This window comes from Quercus robur, chromosome 4 (assembly GCF_932294415.1).
Source record: "Quercus robur chromosome 4, dhQueRobu3.1, whole genome shotgun sequence".
NCBI classification, from domain to species: domain Eukaryota; kingdom Viridiplantae; phylum Streptophyta; class Magnoliopsida; order Fagales; family Fagaceae; genus Quercus; species Quercus robur.
Genome location: NC_065537.1, coordinates 58,943,430 through 58,954,187, shown reverse-complemented (window position 1 = coordinate 58,954,187; position 10,758 = coordinate 58,943,430). Strand labels below are relative to the sequence as shown.

The window sequence follows — 10,758 nt, the reverse complement described above, 5'->3', positions numbered from 1 at the left end:
AATAGCGCCGCTATAGAGAATCAATCAAAACAGCTAATTGTACTTTTAGCGGCGGGTTCATGCCCGCCGCTATATGTTTCAACCTTTAGCGGCAGGCGATAAGCGCCGCTATAGGTATTTATTTAAAACATAAAATATGCACCTTTAGCGGCGCTTTTTGACCGCCGCTATAGGTATTTTTTTCATGGGATTTAAAACTACTATTTGCTAATAAATAAATAGTTCACAAACTTATTACAAAAAACCTGTAATAGTTTTAACTCTACTAACACAATACCACAAATGTAACTAATTAACACCACAACAAATGTCTTGAAACTAACGTAATATTAACAAAGAAATATATTATCAAATACATAACATTGTCTATAATCACCATTTTAAAATTAACAAAAAAAAGATGTGGTCATTTAAATAAAACAACCGCTAAAATTAATCTAATACTATAATTAAAATTCCAAAGTGTTTAAAAATATCCTTCAACACTTGCAAAAAATGCGGTTGTTCTTCCATAATTCTCTGTACACAAAAAAGTCCAAGAATTCCAAGATAAAACTTATAACCTTCTTGGTTGATGAGATGCGGTTGATGATTTGGGGAGAGCTGGAGATTGTTCAATTAGAGGAGCATCCTACATACAAAGTAAGATTACTTAATAAGTGCATATAAATGAAATAGAATGACAAGAAAATATTACCAAAGTAAAAAATGGGAACAAGTTAAATGAAGACATGTTTCTTGATCTTTTATGGGAGGACCACCTCTCTTTGTAGCTTCGTAGTTTTGAAATTTTGAAATTACAAAGCAGAGGCACAACAAGACAACTGATGGGATCAAATCAAAATGATCGGTGTTGGGAGGTCCCTTGATATAGAATTCAAAGGATGCAAAGGTGTCACCACATAATTCCATAAACATCTATTAATAACATGGTGCTTCTAGAAATCTTTTTCCTTCACCAGCCTTTAATCATTCACTTTTAGCTATGTTCCTAATCAAACAATGAATTTAAATGCATAGGGAAGTTATCAATACATTTGGTAACTATAACATCATGACTAGCAATATTCTTTAGGAATGGACATCTCTTTAAATATGCAATTCCATTTTAGCATTCCACGTGTGAAAAAGATAGAGAGAAGCCCTTAAAATGAATTAATCAAATAAAAACAACTCAACAACAATCATCCAATATTACAAAAAACAGTCAACACTCTCAATATCAGCTAAAACCATTTGAAAGCATTTATTCATGGTTGTTCTTTCCCTCAACATCTAATCTTCAAGCCTAACTTCTCTCCCTCAAACACAGGGGGAGTGTCAAGGATTATGAAGAGGTCCTTACATTATCATCAACCAAAATATTTTCTGAAATCAATTCCAGATGTTAATAGCAAGTATGAAACTAATCCATATATCACCCCCACGAATTCACCTAAAAGTTAAAACTAAACTGAACTTTGAAATGCCAAAATAGATAATAAGTTAATGACAGCTGGTAAGATCAAATATTTCATAGAAAACTCATGATACGACAAAAAAAAATGCAATCATATAGAATATCTCAGTACATGACTTTCTTTCTGTACCTTTGTAATAAAGCATAATAGCAAGACATCAAAATTTAAAACAATTTCACAAGAAGCAAATTAATATGTATTCCAATAATTACAAAGTTTGGACTTTGACAACACATTATCTTAAATTCAAAGAATTTCATTCTTTAATTATCTGCAAAATCAGAAACTTCCACAACTGACCCCTAAAACAACTGTTAAGTAAATTTAAGAGAACAAAATCATTTCTACAAACACAAGTCTCAAGCTTTCTTTTTCTTTAATTCAGCATCCCTTTTTGCCCTCAATCATACCCCAATTCAGCTTCCTTCAGTTCAATTTGCCATTTAGTTTGGAAACCAAAACAACATATAAAAACATAAGACACCAATTTTCTCTTCCTTTTTTTGTGGATAAGCCATAGTATACCAATTTTCTTTGCTACCCTTTTCCTCACTTTTCTCAACAACTATATTTTCTTGATAAGTTTTTCTTAACAAGTACATTAAGTTTCATTGTAAATCAAATTTCCCACATTATTGCATATGGAATTCTTGAGTATAAGATTCTCCCCTTTTCATTTCCCAGAGAACCAAATAACATTAAAAACCAAAACTTTCATTCATATCCCAACAAAATAAACTGACTCAATTTGAACTTACAAACCTGTTGGAAGCTCTTGACAGTCTTGCCAATACTCTTTCCTACTTCAGGCAACTTCTTGGGCCCAAAAACCAGAGCTGCATCTCCAGCAATAACAACCAGCTCAGGCACTCCAAGACCGAACCAAGCATTACAAGTCAGATCCTTTCTTGCTCTCTCAACTCTGGTCCTGGTTGTAGCTCCACACAGTACCACAATGTATTCATTGATCAAATAATCATTCCCTAATAAAAATTAATTCCTAAATTTTGTCTCTCAAATGGGTTTATTAATTTCATGTTAATAATCTCAAACTTGTTCAGATTGAAAAATATAAATAAATAAAACCCTAGAAAAAAAAAAAAAAAAAAAAAAACCAAAATAATTGTTCTCCATTAAAACTAATTTTCCTTTCTTCTCTCTTAAAAGGGTTTTATTAATTTCAGGATTTTTTGCTAACCCTAAAAAAAAATTCTCAAGAAACAAACAGAAATAGAAATACCTTTGTGGTGGGTTTGAGAGGAGATGGGGAGAAGTCAGAAGCCTTGGTTTTGATGTTGTTGTTGTGCATCCAAACACCCAAAATATACTCAACCACACAGCCTAATGAACCCAACCATCATCACCAAGTGGTAGAAAAACCTTACACAAATAATTCAGGAGAAGTTATTCACAAACGAATCCTAGTTAACAGTTCCATATAGAGAGTTACACTCCCTTGGCCTCATTGCATGGTTTGAATTCTCATTTTGAAGGCCAGGTTCAGAAAAGTATTTGTTTTTTCATTTTATTTTATTTTTAATCTGACTTTCTAAGATGTCAAGTGGCAATGAAGAATGAAGAATGAAGATTATGGTCATGACTGAAAATCTCCATGACAAATATTCTCATCTTTAAAATGAGTTCCCTCCTAAACGGCACACATTTAGGGGTATGCTTAACAATTTAGTTTCATACATCAATATTTTATATTACTTTCTAAATGGACATATTCAAAAAGTCTATTTGCATGTAGTAAAATAAAAATTAAAGTATCCAATTCCGTAGGAAAAAGATATGAAGTAATCGAGCTAGTTTTGTATTTTTTTTTTATAAAGAGAGTGTGTAGGTAAAGATATAACTTTTGTGTCATAATTTTTAAGTAATTGTGATGAAGAAAATGTGATGAATTCATATAAAAATGATTATCCACCACTCCATCAAGTTGTGCCGGTAGTGGAATAACTTTTTTCCTAAAATGGTATTTCATATTTATATTACAAATAAAAAATAAATAAAAAACTCTTAACTTTTAAAATGTTACTTTAGTATGATTGAAGCCACCTTAAAAATGAATAAATAAAGTAATTAACAAATGGACAAAAATGATAAGTATAATTGAAGACCAAACAGACAAGTTTGACCAAGTCATTCATTCTAGCTAGCCGTCTTGGCTAAGTAACACATGTATCAAATCCCACAGAAACATGACCTTCCCAGATATTTAATCGAATAAAAAACTATTTGTTCATGAAAAGCCTGTTACCAACTAGCTGCAGAAACTATAATAAAACAAGGCAATCTAAGAAAAATCAGTAACGCGTTTGTGCTCTGTATAACATTAGCACCATATATAGTGATACTTTTCTCATTCATAAAAAAAATTAAAATAAAATAAAAATAGTGATACTTTTCTCTTCTGTCAAATGCAGTCAAGGGAATAATCAATAGCTAATTAATAGCTCATAAGATCTTATTACATATAGTTATTCTAGAAATAAAAAAATGAAATAGTTTACTAACATGCCCATCTACTTTTTAAAGGTAAAAAACTAGAGAGCACAGGGATTAACTTTTATTTTAGTGACATGGTCATATGTTTTTGTTTCCTAAAGTTAGAAAATTCTTTATGTGAGAGAGATAGAGAGCTTTAAACATGTTGCGGGGTTGGAGTGAATGAATAGAGAGTCATTGTAAAGACATATGTGGTAGAAGAAGAAGCATAATAGTCTGGTGGTAATGGCTTTCACAATGGAGAGGTGTGAAGAGATGGTGTTCTCAGTGGAGTCTCAAAAGACAGTGCCAGCACCATTTCTGACAGACATACCAACTGGTTGATGACCCTCGCACTGATCACATTGTGTGGAGGCCTCCTGAGTTTGCTAGAGATCTCCTACCAAACTACTTCAAGCACAACAACTTTTCAAGCTTTGTTAGGCAGCTTAATACCTATGTGAGAATACAACACTAATCTCTCTGTCTCTCTCTCTCTCTCTCTATCTCTCTCTCACACACACACACACAAGTCTCTGGTTAACCTGGTCACTCTATTTTGACACCATGAAAAAGTCTTTTCCAATGGGTGATTTTCAAATCATGTTAATTGAGATAAGTAAGCTGGATGGTGCTTTTTTCCCTGTCTTTTTCTTTTCAGTTCAATTGGCATAAATACCTATACACCAAACACACACATACAGCTTTATTTATCGATTATATTTTTCTCTATAAACCATACCTCTAATCAGTTTCTGCAAACTGTTTGTGTTTGATGAGTTGGTTTATATCAGTTTGGATACATTCTAGTGTGTTTCTCACTTGCTCTAGCCTTTGATGACAAGTGAACGTCAGAAGTACGTTTAAAATATATATTCCTTTGGATAGTCTAAAGACTAGTAGTATCAGTTAAAAGAGTGAGAGAGTCAAATCATTGATGGCTTTGCTTTATAAACTGTAGTCCTAAGACCATTGTTCTACCCTTTAGAAACCTTAAGAAAAATTGAAGTGTGTTTTTTTTTTTGGAAAGACATGAGATCACCCAAATGGAGATCTTAGTGTGCAAAATGCAAAACATCTCTCAAAATAAAAATTTTGTATCCCCTCTTAGTGTTATACTTTATATTCCAATAGTGATAGTACATCACATCATAAAAGAACCAAAGTTTAAAATAGAGTAAATGAATAAAGAATTAGACACAAAATGAAACATCAAGAATGTAAACTGAGGATACAAACAGTACTGTCAAGCTGTTTGGAGTGCCTCTTAGTGGCAAGAAGAGATTGCATTCTAAAGAATTGAAATTTGGGGTCTCTAATGTTTAAACTGTTGGTAGGCTCCAGTTGTTTTGGCTAAGATTTATTAGCAAAAATGTTATGTACAGTTGAGAGCTCAAGTTCAGTTGAGCTAATTAAGCTACTTCATGATTCAGTAGCAATTCTTGGAATGAGCAAGTTTGGCTTTTCCTCTACATTTTTTCCTAGGAAAAAATAAAATAAAATTAAAGACTATGAAACCTTACCAAAAATTACTAATATGCAAAGCCATCTTTCATTTTTTTTCTTTACCCTGAGCATAAGCTGGTATCTATATTGTTAGCAGATTAGGTACTATTGTAAAGAAGTAATCTTGAAAATACAGATAGAGAAGTTAAAAAAAGAAACAAGTAACTGATAGTAGTCTACTATATGATATATTTATTAGATCATTCACAGTAAAATAGGTCCATCTTGACCCATATCACCATCAAATCACACGAGTGACATTTATTTTTGATAATTCGAAAGTTAGAACAAGGTAGTCAAAGGTGAAAGGCGCCCTTAAGGTGCCAAGGCCTTGTATCGTCCGAGGTGACGAGGTGCCAAAAAGGCACTAGCCCGAGTGAAGCAAGGCGCCAAATTCTAAAAAATTAGTCTCCATCCAAATATCAACAGTCAACTAAGTCTTATCAAATATCAACAGGGGGATTAACTTTTGGCATGGCAAAAATTACAGGAGCTACTTAAACCCATATAACACAAAAAGTCCATTGTTGAGGTGCTTATGCATCGAATCCCAGACAACAAAACACCCCAAATCCATAAAAAAATAAATTTTAGGACCACAAATTTCTTTTTCACAATTACAGACATATGGCCTGATCTGGTTTGTGTATATTAAAAATAGTATTACTTGGTCGATTCCTACTAATATCATATTCGCATAATAAAAAAAAATATTGAAATAACGAAAGAATATAATCACATATCCGATAAGCAAATAAATAAATAACCAACTAAACTACTTCATTATCTAAAGACACACGCAACTTAATCCTTAAATAAACAACTAAATAAAAATCAAAGTTCTTGTTTTCAGAGACAAACCCAATCACTACAGTACAGTACAGCAATCCAACAATAAATAATAAGTATACCCAGAAAGCAAACCTGGAGCAGAATCGACACCCTTTGAGTCCACCTCCTTATTCCTCACCACCCTTTCCTGTGTAACCCAAACAAACATATAAAATACAAGAAGTACAAGAAGAAAAACATCACTCACTTAGTAAAAGAGAAAGGGATGTACAGGCTAGTTTTGAACTACACGTGCAATCAATAGACCAAAAAATTCAGCAACAGTTTCACAAAACTATTCCAATATCTGTTTCCTAACTAAGAATATCTGACAAAATTACAGATATCATTCTCATAGAACCTGGTAGAAGAAGCTCAAGCTCGTATAATCAATGACATAAGCAAACTAACTCTAGTCACTTTATACCATGAGGTCCATGATAAGACAATATAAACGAATAAAAAATGCCAAGAAGAATCTCAATATAAACCCACTAAAGGGGAGCAAAGGCAAAGTCCGTACACTTTTCTTTTCACCAATGAGTTCAAAATTCATTCAATTATCATCCATACAACTAAAGTTAAACCAAGTGCCCATTTAAAAATGTTAAAATATTGACATATATTTATGCTCCCAATTGAACAAAGTGATGGCAACACGAATCTCAAATGGAATTCAGCAAATATATCCTCCGAAACCAAATACTCCATTCCATTAATCCCCAAATCAATCACATCATTTCTCGCCACCTTGACCCCTATTCATCTCAACAATTAATCCTCACTACCCCATGCTGACAACATTTGATTCCATATTCTACACAACACAACAATTAATCCTCACACACACACACACACACACACAAAATTTAATCAAATCAAGTACAAGACATTGGGCCCATTCACTGAATTCCCTAATCCTGCATATCAAAACATGAGGATGTCAGCTTTTTTATTTTAATTTTCATAAAAATATTCTAGTAAGGGATGATAAATTGTGGTTTTTCTACACATGCTACAAGGAATTTCACTATTCAAACTTTTTTTTTTATCAACCATTTACCAAAAATCTACAGTATCTATGGTACAAAATGACATTCACTCTGTAACTTCAAATGATTCTTTTGTATATATAAGTAATACTTCAATGTTATCATCCCATGCATGCAACAGGGCCCTTCTTCTCTACCTGTCAGATTACAATCCAGCAGTACTAGGGAATATCATAATGGCCACATAGCAGTAAATTGATTAAAAACATTGTAATCAAAGTTTTCATCATCCATGTGTAATTTGTAATTACCACAATCTGCTTCAATCAAATAAGCAATTCTTGTTCATGTATTCTTTCACAAGAACAATCCACAAGATACATTTATCAAACTTATAGAGCTCATATAATAGCCATGGTTATTAATAAAAGAAAAACACAACAGAACCAATAATTGTGTTAGACCCAATTAGAAGTTAAAATAGATGTTATAAAGATATGGTTTTCCTTAAAATAATTCACAGACTTATCGTAAATGCTTAGGCTATAGAACATACCGATTCAAAAAGTAGTAAACAACCAGCTTGCCAAGCAAAGCTTCTCTCTCCCTGGATGCTTCCTCAGAGGTACTTGCTTCTGCACTCCAATCCCTTGTGAATCTAACGGTCCCAGCTCAATTGCTCAAACCACCCAAATTTATTTAAGCCCCCCAAAAATACCTTAAAAGTAAAAACCCACTTCAGCATATGAAAAACAAGTCTGAAACAAACAAATATAGTAATCAGAATTTTCGAATTTCAGCTAAAAAAACAGAAGAAGAAGCATCTTTCTTTAGCTCAATTGGAAATATCTTAAATCACAGTGGGACTGTGACTGGGTTTATGAGAGAGTGCGAACGAAAATGATAAGTATTTTTTTAAAATTATTTTTGGTCACTGCAGCTTCTATATAAATTTTTGGATTCTTCAAATCCTATTCAAGAGCTAATCTGCGTTTGAGGGGAGAAAGGGAGATCAGCGTTTGAGAGGAGAAGGGGAGAAAGGAGATCTGCGAAGGAGATTACTTTACCGTTGGCTGGGGGTGTGGCGGCGGCGTCGTCGACGTACTGTGGTGGCAGTGTCAGTTTGAGGTGATGAGATCAGGTAGCTCAAGCAAAGAGGGAAGGTTCTAGATTAGGGGGATGAACCACTAGGGTTAGAAATGATAAGAGAAATGGGTCAGGCTAGACCTGACCCATTTGTTTTTGGACCTAACTAGGCTCGATTTTTGGGTGGTGGTGGTGGTGGTTGTGGTTGTGGGTGGTGGTGGCTGTGGCTGTGCGTAGTGGTAGAGATGAGATAGTGAAGAGATTTTCAAAGCGTCTGAGAGAGAGAGAGAGTATGTGTGTGGGAGACTAATGAAATATTGAAATGGCTAAAAACGAAAACGCGCTAAAAATGAAAAGGGACAAAAATAAACAGAGGGAAAATTTAGGCGTAGGGGGGGAAATGTAAGGGTCTATTGCGGCGGGTCATTAACCCGCCGCTATATCTAATCTTGGGCCGCTGAAACAGGTCTATTACGGCGGGTCAACCGCTATAGCACGCCGCAAATACTAGCTATTGCGGCGGGCTATTGGCCCGCCGCAATAGATCTCATGTATAGCGGCAGGCCCAAAATGCGCCGCAGTAGGCGACCTATAGCGGCTGTTTTTGCACCCGCCGCAATAGGTCCGCCGCAACTGCTTGATTTTCTTGTAGTGTCATGCGGTGGTTTCGGGTTTTGGAACCGTGTCGACTCCCTTAGAATACAAGCGATCAGACACCTTCTACAACCTAACACTCGAAGCAATGAGTGTTGGCAGCAAAAGATTGGAGTTGAGCCGTTCTTCTGGCTCTGGAGGTTCAAAGGGCAATATTATCATTGATTCAGGTTCCACATTGACATCGTTCCCAACAGAGTTCTACTCCAAGTTCGAATCAGCAGTAGCAGAAGAAATTAATTTTGAGCGCATTGATGACTCAAGTCACCTTCTTAGTCTTTGCTACAATAGTTCAGATAATATACATATTCCAAGTATCACAGCACATTTTAGAGGTACAGATGTGAAGCTGAATCCAACCACCACCTTCTATCAAATTACTGATGAAATTTTGTGCTTAGCTTTCGTTGCTGGTGAACCATCCATCTTCGGTAACAGGGCCCAGTCCAACTTGTTGGTAGGCTATGACCTTGTGGAGAAAACAATATCTTTCAAGCCAACGGATTGCACCAAGTTCTAAGCTGAAAACTAAAATGCATGCACGTATCTTTTAAGTATTTATATTGTTAATAAGCATGCTTTTCTTGGTTTTTACTGGAGATTACGTTTGCCCTTGTTTGGCTGGTATAAAGGGTTATGGTATGAACTATTTATTGCACACACCTTGTTAAAAAGGGTAGTGTTTAACCATTTATTACACACACCTTGCTCCGGACCCAAAAGAGTCCAAAACATGAGAAATGCATCCCAAAGATACTTGAAAATTTTTCATTTTTGACAATTTAACCAAAACAATTCATACAAAGTTCCAACATCAAGAATTTTTCATAATAATTTCATTAAAAATACTCTAAAAATAAGTCAGAACTCTATGCAATAATTACAATGACCATTGGCCACAAAAGAATGGAGGTCTGAATAAATATAATTACACATCATTAAGTTGTCTCATCAATGGAAATAAAAGTGATAACAACTATTAGATACAAAATAATGAGTTAAGCCTACTTTAAGATGTACATTATTTAAATATCACCATCACAAAGGTCCAACCTCCATCAGTAGTTAGTCTAACTACTACTAGTCACAAAAACCTGTCTCAAAATGATTATTGTCTACTCTGAAAAAGTTTGTAAAAGAATGGGATGAAACAAAGCCCAGTAAGTAGCATAATTAATGGAGGTGAAGGAAATGTAAGTTTCATGAAGATGAACAGTTTACAAAACATGATATTGTCCTCTTTGGTATGTTGTCTCTTGGCTCCATGGGCAGCAGCCTCACCCATATCCTCAAGGTTTTGTCTCTCCCCGAATGGGCAGCAGGAAGAACGCGTCTAATAAGACCTCTTTTGCATGTGGTTTTTTGGTTCCATGGGCAACGACCTCACCCACATACAATCAAGGAACCTTTTCCTCTCATGGGTAGCAGGGAAGAAAGCTTCATTTAAAGTGAAAGGGTATTGACCTGGATCTGAGACCATTGTCACAAAGACTAGAAATTAAATCATGAGATCACTGAGAAATCACACATGGCATAGGATTAAAACCACATAAAGCTCATAGGTTATATGTACTTTAAAACAAATAGTTTATATCTAGGTAGTTTCAGAAAACTTTAAATACCCAAAACATCCACAAAGTTTGTTAGGTTTCCAAATTCATTCATTGTCAACAAGATTTTTTTATCAATTTCTCAAATAATACAAGGCAAGATAGGCACCTTTAAATTTTCCAATATAC

The 10,758-nt window shown here is 34.5% G+C and overlaps 1 protein-coding gene across 1 annotated transcript; it reads right to left on the bottom strand.

Annotated features, from left to right (window-relative positions):
* Positions 1–308: 308 nt before the first annotated feature.
* Positions 309–8,515, bottom strand: LOC126722266 (sec-independent protein translocase protein TATA, chloroplastic-like). Its single transcript, XM_050425426.1, has 5 exons — positions 8,512–8,515; positions 6,368–6,414; positions 2,701–2,801; positions 2,223–2,388; positions 309–631 (listed from the first exon to the last, which is right to left on the bottom strand). The coding sequence occupies exons 1-5, from the start codon at positions 8,513–8,515 to the stop codon at positions 557–559; spliced, it is 393 nt and encodes a 130-aa protein (XP_050281383.1). The 3' UTR covers positions 309–556.
* Between the last annotated feature and the right edge of the window lie 2,243 nt (positions 8,516–10,758).